General features: G+C 50.6%; 1 protein-coding gene across 4 annotated transcripts in view; it reads left to right on the top strand.

Annotated features, from left to right (window-relative positions):
* Positions 1-1,474: 1,474 nt before the first annotated feature.
* KBTBD12 (kelch repeat and BTB domain containing 12) overlaps positions 1,475-15,976 on the top strand; it is a 60,039-nt gene continuing 45,537 nt past the window's right edge. For all 4 annotated transcript variants that reach the window (XM_055413431.2, XM_055413434.2, XM_055413433.2 and 1 more), the window contains exons 1-2: positions 1,475-1,584; positions 10,957-12,138. In XM_055413431.2, the coding sequence (XP_055269406.2) occupies positions 11,069-12,138 (1,070 nt within the window). In that variant the 5' untranslated portion in view covers positions 1,475-1,584; positions 10,957-11,068. The remainder of the gene's footprint in view (positions 1,585-10,956; positions 12,139-15,976) is intronic.

Consider the following 15,976-nt stretch of genomic DNA (forward strand, 5'->3'; position numbering starts at 1 on the left):
TTGGCTTCTAGAAGGTTCGTGACCTTTTCAAACCCCCTCACATCTATTAGATTAAGCTGTGTGCAGCCCCGGCCGCCCCCAGGCTGGGCTGTCTAAGGGGCTCGTTATCCCAGGAGAGGGAAGGCAAAGCTTAGCAGAAAGACGGCACTCCCTTCTCCACGCTTCCCCATGACAGGTTCTTACAGCAGGAGAGCCTCCGAAAGGAACATGGTTCCTGCCTCTGGCTTAGGACACGACACGGCCAGTATTATCAGTGAGAGGTGACCGTGGCCCGATTTCAAGTCCTGTGGGGAGAGGAGTCTGCGTTTTTTTTTGTGTGTGTTTAATTAATTAATTAATTTTAATTGGAGGATAGTTACAATATTATGATGATTTTTGCCATACACCAACATGAATCGGCCACAGACATACATGGGCCCCCCATCCTATCCTCAACCCCCCCGACTTCCCTCCCCACCCCACCCCTCTGGGTTGTCCCAGACCACCGACTCCGGGTGCCTTGCTTCATGCTTCTCTGAGGTCACCTGGTTTATATACGGTATTCTGTATGTTTCAGTGCTATTCTCTCAAATCCTCCCACCCTCTCCTTTAAGGACACCGCCACCTCAGGAGAAAACCACCTGGGGAACAGGGTGGCTATCACAGCACATTCAAGCATCAGATCTCTAATAACATGGGAGTGAGCTGGACGCATTAGCGGCCAGTCTGCTGTCCCTGGGGCTTCCCTGGTGGCTCAGACAGTAAAGAATCTCCCTGAGATGCAGGAGACTGCAGGTTCGATCCCTGGGTCGGGAAGATCCCCTGGAGAAGGGCATGGTGACCCCACTCCAGTAGTCTTGCCTGGAAACATCCCATGGACAGAGAAGCCTGGCAGGCCGCAGTCAGCAGGGTTGCAAAAAGTCGGACACGCCTGAGCGACTGAACAGCAACAACTGCTGTCCCCCAAGAGTCTGAGCTTGCACAGGAGGTCGCGGGGCCTCAGGAGCAGAGGCAGCTGGACGCCTGCTTCCTGCCCCTCCGCAGCTCTGCCCCACCGTCACCGCCATCGGTGCCCACTCGCTGGCCACGTGCTCTCTGCAGGGCCAGCATGCCAACGCGGGCAGGGCAGAGGTCACAGCCTCTGGGGAGGTGTTCGCACCTGGCTGCAGTCTGGCTCTGGGGTGAGCACCGTGTGCTCGGCGGGACAGCTGGGCTCCCAGCGCTTCAGGCCGGATCGTCCACAAAGGACAAAGAAAGGACTGCGTGGCGACGGCTGGGACCTCCCGTGCTCACCACGAGGCTCGGGTACGACGGCCCCGCGTGCATGAAACACGTGTGTAAACACACACGCGCGCACGCATGCAGTCACGACGGCACGCGGTGCCTGCGCCCGGGGTGGGCGCGGAGGGCGAGCAGCTGACCGCGCGGAGCTGCCAGGTCGGTTCCCTGCCCGCGCGGGCCCCGCGCCCTCCCTGCGCCGTCTATTTATATGCGCCCCGGCTCTGCCCATATTGGTCAGGCGCCCGGCCCAGCCGGTCAGGCGCCATCGCGGCGGCCCCAACGGAGCGAGTGCGGCCGCGCCTCCAGCCGGGCAGCCCCAGCCCCGTAAGTAGCGGCGACCCTCCTCGGGGCGGGGGGACCACCCGCGCGTCCCGGGTCCCTCCGACCCTGCGCCTCCACCGCGCGCGTGCGCGCAGCCCCGCGCTGGGACCCGCCCGGCCCTGGGGCGCCCTCCTCGCCGCCGGTGAGCGCTGGGGCGGGGGCGCCTGCCGGTCCGGGGGATCCTCCTGGAACCTGAGGACAGTGCCCGGCACAGCACACGGTCCACAGTCTTCACTGCAGATTGAAGACTCTAACCGCCCTGCGTCTCCCTCCCGCCCTGACCCCGGGGGGATTCTTGAGGAGCGCTGTGCCAGCTAAAGGCTCTGGGGAGAATGCAAAGAGGCCTCAAAGGAAGGCGCAAAGGAGCATCTTCTGTAGCTTAATGCCCTCCTGGTCGGCCTTGAGGCCCTTGTGTGTTTTATGACCATGCAGTAAATCCAGGGGCGTCAGTACCCCTGGGAGCCTCGGGGCACCCAGCCCAGTCCGGAGCCATTTCTGCCAGGCTCTGAACAAGACTGTGATGCTGAAAGGCAATAAGGCTGGAGACTAGTGGGGGAAGCGAGGGGTCACCAAGGCTGTAGGGGTGAGAAAAGCAACAGCTCGGGAGGAGTTAGAAATGAGGGCGGGGTCTGTCCGGGGAGAGGGGGCGGCATGTCCCCTCTGAGAGGAGGGGTTACTCAAGGCCTGCGGGTGGTCGGCCAGGTGTGTGTGTTAGTGGCTCAGTCGTGTCCGACTCTGCAACCGGTGGACTGTAGCCCACCAGGCTCCTCTGTCCATGGGATTGTCCAGGCAGGAACACTGGAGTGGGTCACCAGTCCCTTCTCCAGGGGATTTTCCCGACCCAGGGATCAAACGCAGGTCTCATGCATTGCAGGCAGATTCTTTTCACTGAGCCAGCAGGGAAGCCCGGTCTGAGAGGTGGGGTTACTCAAGGCCTGCTGGCGGTCCTTGCCATGCAAATTAAGAACCCCCTATTGCCTGTCTTCCTTTTTTTTTTCAATGGATGCTGGAATATGTCAGCTTTGCATGTTGACAAGTTACCAAAAAAAGTCTGTGAGCTGCCAATTTGCTATCTCTGGCTTCAGGTCCTTAAGACAGGGGCCAGAGCCAAATTCCTGAACACACGGTGTTTCCTGGGAACTGATTTAGAGGGCTGGAGACCTGGATGTCAGAATGTGTCAAGCTGTAGGCAAGGAAATCAAGGTAATGATTCTGCAGCATTTATTTGCCTTGGACAAAGGAATAGCAACTTAGAGAATCAAGTGCCACTTTTGCATGTAGAAAGAGAACATCTTCACGATATTGGTTAATAACATGCATAAAAGCTATGAATTTCTTAATTAAGGGCTAAGCAAAGCACTCATTTAATTGCACAAACCGTGTTGAGCAACTCTCCTTGCCAGGCGGTGTCACAGAAAGATGTTAAGAACACAAAAGGAGGTACTTCCCAGGTGGTCCGGTTGCTATGAGTTTGCCCTCCCAGTGCAGGGGGCCCAGGTTTGATCCCTGGTCAGGGAACTAGATCCCACATGCTGCAGGTAAGACCCAGCACAGCCAAATAAGTAAATAATGATTTCAAAAAAGAATACAAAAGGGCTAAGATCGGAGCCCCTACTGTCACTGTGCTCTCCAGTGAGAGGGGAGGAGGGCCAACACATAAATAAATTGCGGTAACAACAGTGCTTTTGAACTGTGGTGCTGGAGAAGACTCCTGAGAGTCCCTTGGACTGCAAGGAGATCCAACCAGTCCATCCTAAAGGAGATCAGTCCTGGTTGTTCATTGGAAGGATTGATGCTAAAGCTGAAACTCCAATACTTTGGCCACCTCATGCAAAGAGCTGACTCACTGGAAAAGACCCTGATGCTGGGAGGGGTTGGGGGCGGGAGGAGAAGGGGACGACAGAGAATGAGGGGGCTGGATGGCATCACCGACTCGATGGACACGGGTTTGGGTGAACTCCGGGAGTTGGTGATGGACAGGGAGGCCTGGCGTGCTGCAGTCCATGGGGTCGTGGAGAGTCGGACACGACTGAGCGGCTGACCTGAACTGAACAACAGTGCGGTCACTGCTGTGCTCAAGGTAAAAAGCAAGGAAGAGCGTCCCAGGCTTCGCTGAGAGAGTGATGTCTGGGCTGAATTTTGAAGGGCCAGTTCCAGTTTTTGAGGCGGAAGCGGACGAAGGGCACTGCAGACACAGAACAATGTGTGAGGCTGGCCGCCTGGAACAGCCAGGGGTTCACAGTCATGGACAGCCTGTCATACAAGGGGGCGGAGTCAGCCGGCGAGGCAGGCAGGGCTGGGAGGGGCCTTCTGATGCCTGGGTGGCGCTGGTGCTGGTGAAAATAGGCTCGAGAGAACTTCTGTGAATGTGGGGAGACTGAGTTCATGCAGAGCCCCCAGCTCCCAGAAGGCTGTGTGGTAACTCTGGAACTCAGGCAGCACTTTCTGAGGTCGCACTGACCTTCCTGGGCTTGCCAACCAAAATCTGTTCAAAGAGGTTTTAGGCTGGAATTTGGGACTCTAACCATGTAATTTCTTAGCTCTTCAGTCTTTTTCATCAATAAAATTCAAGGCTTTGCTATTGAGCAACTCTATCATTTCAGATTATAACCTCCTCACATACTGAACATATCTATGGGAAAAAAATATATATACACTAATTCAGTAACTTCTTTTCCCACCAAAGCAGATGTAGGAAGACATTGTTCCTGCCTTTCTCCCAAGGCAGTTCTCATTCAGACTGGAGAAGCAGGGTGTAAGCTTTTGGATTTTCCAGTGACTCGTAAGTTAGGTTGCCTACACCGTGACGGGTTTAAAAGGAGATTCACGATGTATCCATAGATCCTGTCTGTCTGTCTCTCTATACACACACTAATGTGGTTTACCATGTAGGCTACATTTTCAAAGTCAGTAAGTTTCTCTAATGTTAATACAAAGTTTAATTTTAAACTTAGTTTATGCAGTATTTAAGACATGCAAAAAGGCATGAGCAATAATAATGAAATGCGTCGGGTGCCCACCGTGCAACTGACGAAATTAAACGTGGATTATCCGGCAAAGCTCCTTGCACCTCTCTCCAGCTGTGTCCCCTTCCTCCCACGCCTTCTGAAGGCAGCGCTGAGCTGAAGGTGGTGTTTATAGTTACCTTTCATTTCTTTATACTTCCGCTACAGTTGCATGTATCCTTAAAGAATATGCAATTCTTCTAACTTTCTTCTGTTTATTTTCTGGTTGCACCATGTGGCAGGCAGGATCTTATTTCCTCGTCCAGGGATTGAACCGAGGCCCTCTGCACTGCGAACACAGAGTTCTAACCACTGGACAGCCAGGGAAGTCCCATGACTGCTCATTTTAATATAATGTCAGACTTACAGGACAGCTCTAATAATAGCACAAAAAACTCCCTAAAACCCTTTACCACATTCACCAAGTTTTAATATTTACTTTGTCCTAATTTACTCCCTATGTTTGCTCTATTAGAGTACATAATACTGTTTTGCATATTTTAAACAAGGCGTCAGTGGCACGCAGCCCCTGTTCTTTTCAGCCTTTTTCACACACCGAGGTTTGTGAAATTCATCCATGTTGACACGTGTAGCTCTAGTTCATTCTTTTCTTAAGCTTCTACACGCTCTTTTTAAATACTGTACAATATTCTCTTGAGTGAATATGCTATAGTCTATCTGCTCTCTTGTTATTGGCTATTTAGGCTCTTTCCAAAGTTTTGCTAACTCAAACAGTGCTACTTTGAATTTAAACTACTTTTAACTTCAGCAAACTATAGAGGCATGGTCACGTATGAATCATTATTCAGAGAGGGTTGGATGGCATCACTGACTCAGTGGACATGAGTTTGAGCAAGCTTCGGGAGTTGGTAATGGACAGGGAGGCCTGGCGTGCTGCAGTCCATGGGGTTTCAAAGAGTTGGACTCGACTGATCGACTGATCTGAACTGAACTGAGCAACTTTAAAGGTAATATAAAGATTATAAAACTAAACATCGTAAAAGCACAACACTGGCAGTTTAAGTAAATTAACATTCTTATGTCCCGTTAAACTTTGCAGCAATCCACTTCTTCAAACTAAGGATTCCGGACGTGGGTGAGACTGCACACTGGCTTTGCAGAGTAATTGGGCTCTATTCTTGTGACGTGTTCATCTTTGATACTCATTTTCCCCATTGTTCTGGGCACTGTTAATATGAGTGCACAATTCAGTCCTCTGTGAATCGGAGCAGAGAATAACTTCCCATTGATGTCACTGAAGACTTTGTCACAGTTTTATTTTGCTGATGAAAGGAGAATGCCCTCTGTACCCCACCCCCCAAGGAAACGTTGCCCTCAGTTCTTTTACTTGTGAGCCATGTCTGTGCCCACAAGTAGTCTGTCTAGGAGCCCAAACATTTTTATTGTTCAAAAATTATTTGCACAGGTGTATTCAGCTTCACCAAGCAAATTACATATTGGAGATGCATGGCCTTATTTCATTCTCCCAACTATTCTGATATAATTGTGGACACTAATCTCAGGTCAGGAATCAGAAAGAAGCTAAGAAACTTGCTCATGTTGTAAACGGCACAGCAAGGTCGCAGAACCCAGGTCTCAGGAACCCAAGAGAAAGCCCATGTTCCTCACTTCTGAGCCACACTGCTGCCCCACCATGAGCACCTGGACCCAAAGGACTGATCCAACTGTGAGTACACAGCGCCCGCACCTTACTGATGCAGAAACCAGCGTGCAGAAAGGTTCCATCGTTCTAGGGTGACAGCAAGTAAGTGGCCCAACTCAGACCCAGGACTGCGGTGTGTGTGTGTGAGTTACTCAGTCGTGTCTGACTCTTTGCCACCCCATGGACTGCAGCCCGCCAGGCTTCTCTGTCGATGGGACTCTCCAGGCAAGAATACTGGAGTGGGTTGCCATTCCCTTCTTCAGGGGTTCTTCCCGACCCAGGGATCGAACCCAGGTCTCCCACACTGCTTGCAGATCCTGTACCGTCTGAGCCGCCAGGGACGCCCAGACCCAGGACCGCGCCACGTAAAGCCCCGTCGGCAACGTCAGCGTCTTCTCTGCAGCTGATGCGTTCAGGAAACAGTTCTGGGAACGCTTATGGAAGCAGTTAACTGCCCACGCGTTTTCCAGGGTCTCCACCAGGAAACCCATTTGGTCTGCAAATCCATAGCAATTAGAGTAGCTTTCAGGAATTGTATAAAAGGTGGTTAGAAGGAACAGATACTTAACTGCATGTGTCCATCTAAAAAAGTCATAAATGTTTCTTCAGAATGTTTGAAACAGTATTATTTGTTGTTGTTGTTGAAGCCAGTGTTTGGGGCAGAGAAACTGTATCCAAACATTTATTTAGAAAATTGATTTATCTTCAGGAATCTCGGGGAGACAACCAGATGATCTTTTTAAAACAGGAATCTGACCCTTCCCTGTCTCAAAACTCTCCAGCTGGACTGAAGCAGAGATTTGGAGACCGAGCCCCAGACAGGGTCTGGACGGTTTCCTTATGACAGCGGTTCAGGCTTGTTGTCCTGCTGTCTATTTTGCATAGCCCGTGAGCTCAGAATGAATTTCATCATCTTAAACGGCCTTTTAAAACCAAAAGAAGAACAACATTTCACGATGTGCAAGTGTACGGAATGTCAGCTTCAGTATCTGTAAGACGTTTGTTTCTGGCACAGAGCGGAGCTCATCTGTTACAGGCTGTCTGTGGCTACCCCTGCATGGCAGTAGCAGCTCCGAACTCAAGACAGAAACCCCACCAAGCTGAGACTTCCTCCCGGCTCTGGTCCGGTGCTTGCGTTAGAGGGCTGCGTAAGAGAGCAGGCTCCGGAGTCTGGGTTCAAGACTCAGTTCCCCTGCTCATGAGATGTGGCCGCTGAGTGTGAACAGGTCAACCTGACTTAGCAATTTCCGCCTTCTATCAAGGAGAAACAAGCGACTGTGGAAATGTCTACGGTTCCTTTGCTCCACGGTGCAGCGACAGAGAAGATACACACACAGTGAAACTGTGAACTGCGTATCTGCAATTCCTTATGCAACGCTGCCTCACGCTCGCGCGCGTGCCACCTGAACTAGCGAGGCCCCCCGAGTGCCAGCAGCAGCAGCACCACCTCAAGCTTGCTTGGACATCGAAGGCAGCGGCATGCCCCTCTGAGCTGAGACACAGAGCTATGAGGCATGTCTGAGGCACCGCCGCCCTGAAACCGCTGCCTCCCTCCCTGCCCTGGCTCCGCCCTCCTGCTGGCTGTGGGCACACGGTGCAGAGGGTCAACCCGTGGTCGAGCACGCGGACGCCCCGACCACTGCACCAGAGGCTGAGTGTCACTGCAGTAGGGCCAGGGCGAGGGGCGTGGGGGGGAGTCCACCGCCCCTACCCGGGGAGGCAGGCTGGGTGCTGAGAGAATGCTGGCACTGTGCATAGAAAGCTGCGGGTAAGACGTGACCTGTGATGCGTGTTTATCAAGAAAACCAGCCCAGGAACTTCCCTGGTGGTCCAGCGGCTAAGACTCAGCGGTCCCAATGCAGGCGGCCCTGGTTCCACCCTCAGGCAACGAACTGGATCCCATATGCCGCAAACAAGGGTTCACATGCCACCCGAAGATCCAAGTGCCCACGTTCCACAGCAGCACAGCTAAATGCATAAATAAACAAGATAGAGATTTAAGAACAGAAAACCCATCCATCAGGGACCAAGGATTCTGTCTTTGACCTCTTTGAAACGAATGCCACTTCGGTTTTTATGAAACTAGTCCTAAGCCAAAAGGTTCAACAAGGGTGGCTTGGTTCGTGCCTGAAAGATACAAAATCCCTGCAGTCATAACGCTTGGGTCCCCAGTGCCTCATTTCCCTCCAGCATCATCAAGATAAGCGCTTTAGGAATTAGCAAGGCTGAATTGCCTGCATTGTGTTAGATCTTGTAATGCCACCAGGAAGCTTGCTCGTGGCCTTCTAGCACTGTGGGGGTAGGTGCCCTTTGAAAGAGTCTTATCTATCAGTAAATGGAATGGAAATCTTCAAACATTTATTTCCTTTTAAGACCTGTTTTTACACTTTTTAAGCTGAGGCAGCAGCTGTCATCTGGAATGCTGACTGATGTGTTTATGTACAAAGAAGCCTGCATAATATGGTTTGGACCACTCATAATGTGTTGCAGGAGACCTCAGAAAGATAATGACTGCCTAATTACCCGTAATTGGATTCTCTTTGTAAAAATCTACAAGAAAGCAAAAAAGCAAAGGTTCACTTTTAGCCTGAAAACTCTTACATAGGAAGTTTTAAGTTCTTATTGAAATATAGCTGAGCCATCGTTCTGTTCTTATTGTTGTTTAATTGCTAAGTCATAGCTGACTCTTTGCGACCCCATGGGCTGTAGCCTGCCAGGCTCTTCTGTCCGTGGGATTTCCCAGGCAAGAAGACTGGAGTGGGCTGCCATTTTCTCCTCCAGGGGATCCTCCAGACCCAGGGATCAAACCTGTGTCTCGTGCATTGGCAGGGAGGCCCTTTACCACCGAACCATCAGGGAAGCCAGCTGAACCATTACTGCCAGAAAATCCGTCAGGGAGGGCTGTATTCTCATCTCGAGTGTACGGATTCTAGGACTGGCTAGATGATATGATTCTACACCCTTGAGCAGAGTGATTTTTTTTTTTTAGGTCTTATAGTTGATATTATATTATTAAACATTCCTTACATGTTTAACACTTGTTTCCTGAAATAAACTTTAATTCAACATCGAAAACGTGCCATGTCTCCTTGAGACATATGAGATTTCTAACGCTTTACCGATTATAGAAATTTGGAAAGCTTATAACCTTTGCAGCTGACAGATTCTGCTTTCACGGTGTTGAAATTATCACCTCCCCTTCTTTCTTAGCTCCTCTGCTGACTTTTCTGCCATCGATGTTAATTCTTGCTGTGTACAAATGTAGCCACATTACACCTGGATGGGGTGACAGAGACTTGAGATCCACTCCTCCCATCAAGGGCTTCCGACTCTAGGAATGTCCTTCTTTAGAGCAAAATGGTTAATTGGCTTCCTTGAAACATCCTGTTTCCGTTCCCCTGGGGAAGGTGAAGCTGAGACAAGCTTAAAGAGATTTTTAATTAGACTTGTGCCTTTTCAGGCAAGAAGTACTTCTGCCTCTGCCTCTGCCTCTGGGAAATAGGGAAGAGCCAAGGGAGGGTCAGAGAAAGGGGGTGACTCTTGTGGGTCTCGTGAGTTTAGGACAATTTAGTTGTAAGTTTCACGTGCTCTGCGTTCTCACGTTAACAGACACTTGAATGTGCTTTGCTTTCCCAAGTGCCGTTTTGAAGTATTTACTCCACAGCAAACCCTGAGCAGAAGCTTAGTGGACTCTTTCCAGTTAGCCTACAAGGCCCCTTGTGAGTTTGAAGACTGGCCATGATCACATCTGGGTGCATTTTGGGGGATGGCGCATGTAAGCTTTGGGGTGGTGGGGTTGCATCTCCACAGAGACTGTCTCCTGATGACCCCGGTCTTCCACCTGAGGGTCAGCTGAATTTGGTAACAGGAAGTGGACACACAAAAGGTGCCCATCTTGACTCCCTGCTGGTCTAGTCGTTGAGAGTCTGCCTGCTAATACGGGGGACACAGGTTTGATTCCCGGTCTGGGAAGATTCCACACGCCTCGGGGCAACGAAGCCCGTGTGCCACAGTTCCTGAAACCCGCACACCCTAGAGCCTGTTCAGCATGGGAGACCCCTGGACTGGGAAGCCTGCACCCCACAGCTGGAGAGCAGCCCACCCCGCAGCTAGAGAAAGCCACCCAGCAACCGAGACCCAGCGTGCCACAGATAAACAAGTAAAATCACTTTTTAAAAAGGTGCCCATCTATTCTCTCTTCATTCACGTTGGCAGGGAGGTCTTTCCAGCCCTCCTAGAAAAATCTCTGCCATTAGTTAGAGCAATATTGTCCATGGTTAGTAATTTATTGGTTTTTCTTTTCTTTTTTTACTATCAGTGCCGTTATTTTAGACACCACAGCAGTTGTCTTTTGTTGTTTTGTTGCTGTTGTTTAGTCACTAAGTCGTGTCTGACTCTTTGTGACTCTTTAGAGCCCGCCAGGCTCCTCTGTCTATGGGATTTCCTGGGCAAGGATCCTGGAGTGGGTTGCCATTTCCTTCTCCAGAGGGTCTTCCTGAACCAGGGACTGAACCCAAGTCTCCTGCTTGGCAAGTGGGTTCTTCACTGCTGAGCCACCAGGGAAGCTCCCTAGAGGTTGTCTTAATATAAAAAGTCTCTGCTTGGAATGAATGTTTCCTTATAAGTACCTCTTAGAACTAATGCTGCATGCTTAACCTTCAGAGAATCTTTTTCTTAGAAGGAACCTGCCTCTTTCCTTCCCTTCAGGAACGTTTCGTGACATCTCTGTCTCTTGATGAGTAATGAGACATGAAAACAGGCCCTCAAGAGTCAAGCTGCATTTAAAGAAGCCCTACTCAGAGACGCTGGAGAGGACACCATGGAGTGCAAGTCTGAGGGGAAAGAAAAGTACCAACACAGCTGGAACTTGCTGAACAAAATTAAGACCATGAGAGATTTAGCGGAGATGATTGATGTTGTAATCATCGCGGAAGGGGAGGCGTTCCCTTGCCACAGACTGGTCCTGGCTGCCTTTAGTCCTTATTTCAAAGCCATGTTTACCTGTGGGCTCCTCGAGTGCACCCAGAGAGAGGTGGTGCTTTACGACATCACTGCGGAGAGCGTGTCGGTGATACTCCGCTACATGTACCATGCGGCTCTGGAGGTCAGCAACGCCAACGTGCAGACTGTGGCCATGGCCGCCTACTTCATGCAGATGGAGGAGGTCTTCCAGGTGTGTCAGAAGCACATGATGGCCCACATGGATGCCTCGAACTGTGTCGGCATCTATTATTTTGCAAAGCAGATTGGAGCTGAAGACTTAGCCGACCAATCATGGAAGTACCTGTGCCAGCACTTTGCCGAGGTGGGCTTGCACGAAGAGATCCTAGACGTGGAGGCGCACCAGCTCCTGGCGCTAATTCAGTCAGACGACCTGAACGTCTCCAGGGAGGAGAGCATTCTGGACCTCGTTCTGAGGTGGGTCAATCATCGCCCGGACCGGCGCACGGAGCACCTCGTGGAGCTCTTGAAGCAGGTTAGGTTGCAGCTGGTCAGCCCTTCCTTTCTGAGACAAACCCTGAGGAGGAACACGGTGCTCCTGTGTGATGCAAACTGCATCGACCTCATTCAGAACGCATTCAAAGCCATCAAGACGCCCCAGCCGCACTCCCCGAATCTTCGTTACGGCATGGAGACCACCAGTCTCCTGCTGTGCATTGGCACCAATGCTTCAGGGATCAGGTCGAGACACAGGAGCTATGGGGATGCCAGCTTTTGCTATGACCCTGCGTCGCGGAAGACCTATTTCATCTCGTCTCCCAAGTACGGCGAGGGCTTGGGCACCGTGTGTGCCGGTGTGGTCATGGAAGACAACAGCATCATCGTGGCAGGGGAAGCCAGCGCCTCTAAACTCTCCAGACAAAAGAGCAAGAGCGTGGAAATCTACAGGTTTGTATCCAGCGATGTGCTTGTAAGTTGGTTTCCACTATGTGGCTTTGACATTGGCAGCAGAAGTTACTGCTGAGAGAGCACATTTTAAATGAATTACCCCGTGACCATGTATTTTCAGTTCAGTTCAGTTCAGTCGCTCAGTCGTGACCGACTCTTTGCGACCCCATGAATCACAGCACGCCAGGCCACCCTGTCCATCACCAACTCCCGGAGTTCACTCAGACTCATGTCCATCGAGTCGGTGATGCCATCAAGCCATCTCATTCTCTGTCGTCCCCGTCTCCTCCCGCCCCCAATCCCTCCTAGCATCAGAGTCTTTTCCAGTAAGTCAACTTGTCTCATGAGGTGGCCAAAGTATTAGAGTTTCAGCTTTAGCATCAGTCCTTTCAATGAACACCCGAGATTGATCTCCTTTAGGATGGACTGGTTGGATCTGCTTGCAGTCCAAGGGACTCTCAAGAGTCTTCTCCAACACCACAGTTCAAAAGCATCAATTCTTCGGTGATCATGTATTTTACATAGAGGTAAAATTCATAATGAAAGCATCCACATTATTTTCCCTCTCCCTTTCATTGTTAAGAATCCGCCTGTGATGCGGGAGACCTGGGTTCGATCCCCGGGTTGGGAAGGTCCCCTGGAGAAGGGAAAGGCTCCCCACTCCAGTATTCTGGCCTGGAGAATCCCATGGACTGTATGGTCCATGGGATCGCCTAGGGTGGGACACGGCTGAGCGACCTTCCCTTAACTTTCATTGTTAAGCAGGTACAGGTGAAGTTGCATGAGTTGAACTTGTATGCTTTGCAGTTCCTCTGTGTGTTTTCATCAGCTTTCACTGGTTATCCGTATGCTATGATCACTTTGCTTTTGAAGAGCTGCATATAACTTTTAACAAGAAGAAAAGTTTACTAACAGTGACTCCTGTTTGCTGACACTTTCTAGTTCACAATTCAGAGTAATAAGTAATTTTTTTCTTGGCCAAAAAGGACTATGTATCCTGCCAGTTTTCATTCTGTACCCTTAATGAGTGGGTCTCTCCTAAACCTCTTGGAGAAGGAAATGGCCCCACTCCAGCATTCTTGCCTGGAGAATCCCATGGGCAGGGGAGCCTGGTGGGCTACAGTTCTTGGGGTCGCAAAGAGTCGGACACGACTGAGCGACTAACACCTAAACCTCTAATAGTGTAGAATGCTGGCAGCCAAAGAATGCGTCAGCCTAAAACTGTAGGAGAAAAGGAGTTTCTGCTCAGCAGTCGCGTCTGTCTCAGTCGTGGACGCAGAGACAGCAGGAATTCCGCCCTGAAGTGGACCCGGGTGAATAAGAACTGGGCAGGTAGGCCCTCAAGCTCCCCTACATACCATCCCCTCTTGGGGCCCTCGGGCCGGGCTTTCTCAGACTTTTTGCTCAGGAAGTGCTTCTCGACAGCAGAGTGGGGACAGAGAGAGAAGGAAAGGTCTCTCTTTAGCTGTCATCTCCTTGCATCGCAGGACCACTTCAGGCTCCACCGAGCGCCCTCACCTCCTCATGTGGAAGGCATGTCGCTTCTGCCCAGCAGTGGGGGCAGGCATGGAAACCCTGCGCAGTGACTGCCCCTCTAGCCTCTGCCCGCGGCGACAGAGCCGCCCCTGAGCAGGGGCAGGCTCGGACCCCAGGTTCCTGGGGGAAGAGGGCCTGAGTATCCTGGGGGGGGGTCCTCTGGGCCCCTGATGCTTGCTTCCTGTTGCTGTTCCCCTTGGAGCCTCAGGTTCTTTTGGCCTACGCTGTCTTCCTCAAAGAGGTGCAATTCTGCCATCAGAGTTCATTCTTTACAGTCTCCAATCCTCTCAAAGTCTGTGTTTTGATCCTTAAATGTCTCGCCCGTAACTGTCTTCAAAATCCCACTCTGCTCGTCTAACTGCGCAGCCTGCGTTCCCTTTCTTTGCCTTGAGCTCACCCTGTTTCGTGTGACCCACAGGCTCTCCCACAGTGGGCAGAATTAAACCATCAGTTTCGCTCCTCACTTTCCCCAGTGATGAAACTGTCAGCACGGCGAATAAAGAGATAATCAGACGCGTTTGGTGTCACTGTTTCTCAGTTGCTACATCATGTCTCCTTGTGACCCCGTGGACTGCAGCATGCCAGGCTCCCCTGTCCTTCACCAACTCCCGGAGCTCGCTCAAACTCATGTCCATTGAGTATCCAACCATCTCATCCTCTGCTGCCTCTTTTCTCCTTTTGCCTTCAATCTTTCCCAGCAACAAGGTCTTTTCTAATGAGTCAGCTCTTTAGAGGTGGCCAAAATATTTGAGCTTCAGCATCAGTCCTTCAGCTGAATATTCAGGGTTGATTTCTTTTAGGATTGACTGGGTGGATCTCCTTGCAGTCCAGGGACTCCCAAGAGTCTTCTCCGACACCACAGTTCAAAAGCATCAATTCTTTGGTGCTCAGCGTTCTTTATGGTCCAACTCTCACATCCATACGTGACTACTGGAAAAACCATAGCTTTGACTATATGGACCTTTGTTGGCAAAGTAATGTCTCTACTTTTTAATACACTGCCTAGGTTTGTCATAGCTTTTCTTCCAAGGAGCAAATGCCTTTTCATTTCATGGCTGCAGTCACTGTTCACAGTGATTTTGAGGCCAAGAAAACAAAGTCTCCCACTGTTTCCACTGTTTCCCCATCTATTTCCCATGAAGTGATGGGACCAGATGCCATGATCTTTGTTTTCTGAATGTTGAGCTTCAAGCCAAACTTTTCACTCTCCTCTTTCACTTTCATCAAGAGGCTCTTTAGTTCCTCTTCACTTTCTGCCATAAGGGTAGTGTCATCTGCATATCTGAGGTTATTGATATTTTTCCTGGCAATCTTGATTCCAGCTTGTGCTTCATCCAGCCCAGCGTTCCTCATGATGTACTCTGCATAGAAGTTAAATAAGCAGGGTGACAGTATACAGCCTTGACGTACTCCTTTTCCTATTTGGAACCAGTCTGTTGTTCCATGTCCAGTTCTAACTGTTGCTTCCTGACCTGCATACGGGTTTCTCAGGAGGCAGGTCAGGTGGTCTGGTGTTCCCATCTCACCAAGGGCACATTTCACGCAAAGACAGGCCGATAAAGGACAGAAACGGTGTGGGCCTGGCGGAGGTTCGTGTTGAGAGTGAGCAGTCTTTGTTTACGTTTCTGCTGTGTCGTGTCTGCCTCTCGCGCTGTTTCTCTTTGCCAACACGCTCTTCAGTTTGCCTCTACTCTGCGGTTCGCAGATTTCCTTCCTCTCGACCTAAGAGAGGAAGTAGATTGTCCGCACTGTAGCAGGTTGTTTCTTTCTTGAAAATACGCCTTCCCATCTCTTTCCTCGCTCACGCTTTGTAGACACGCAGCTGAGCACGTGTCGTCTTTCGACTGGGAGCCTCTGGAAGAGCCGCGCGCGCTTTCCCCACTGCCGGTGTCGGCTCTGTGGCGCGTGCAAAACTGAGCTTGGCAGCTTATCTGGGAAATTCACCTCCTCATTCTTGGGTCACGATCCTAAACCAATTACCAGGTCGCCCGGCAAATGCACTTCCCAGCCGGCAAGGGATATATTTTTGTTCTTGGCCCCTTAAACCATGTCTCAGAAAAACAAAAACTCGGCTTTTGAAGACTTTTGTTTGTTTGCTTAACATGGACTATTTTTAAGGTCTTTTATTGAATTTGGTACCGTGTTGTTTCTGTTTTATGTTTTGGCGTAAGGCATGGGGGGTCTTAGCTCCCCCACCAGGGATGGAACCCCCACTCCCTGCATTGGAAGGTGAAATCCTAAGCCCTGGGCCACCAGGGGGTCCCCCAGATCCCAAAACCCATTGCCGTCCTATGGACACGTT

The sequence above is a fragment of the Moschus berezovskii genome, chromosome 24 (genome assembly GCF_049115385.1).
Source record: "Moschus berezovskii isolate FMDL1 chromosome 24, NW_MosBer_1.0, whole genome shotgun sequence".
Taxonomy (NCBI): domain Eukaryota; kingdom Metazoa; phylum Chordata; class Mammalia; order Artiodactyla; family Moschidae; genus Moschus; species Moschus berezovskii.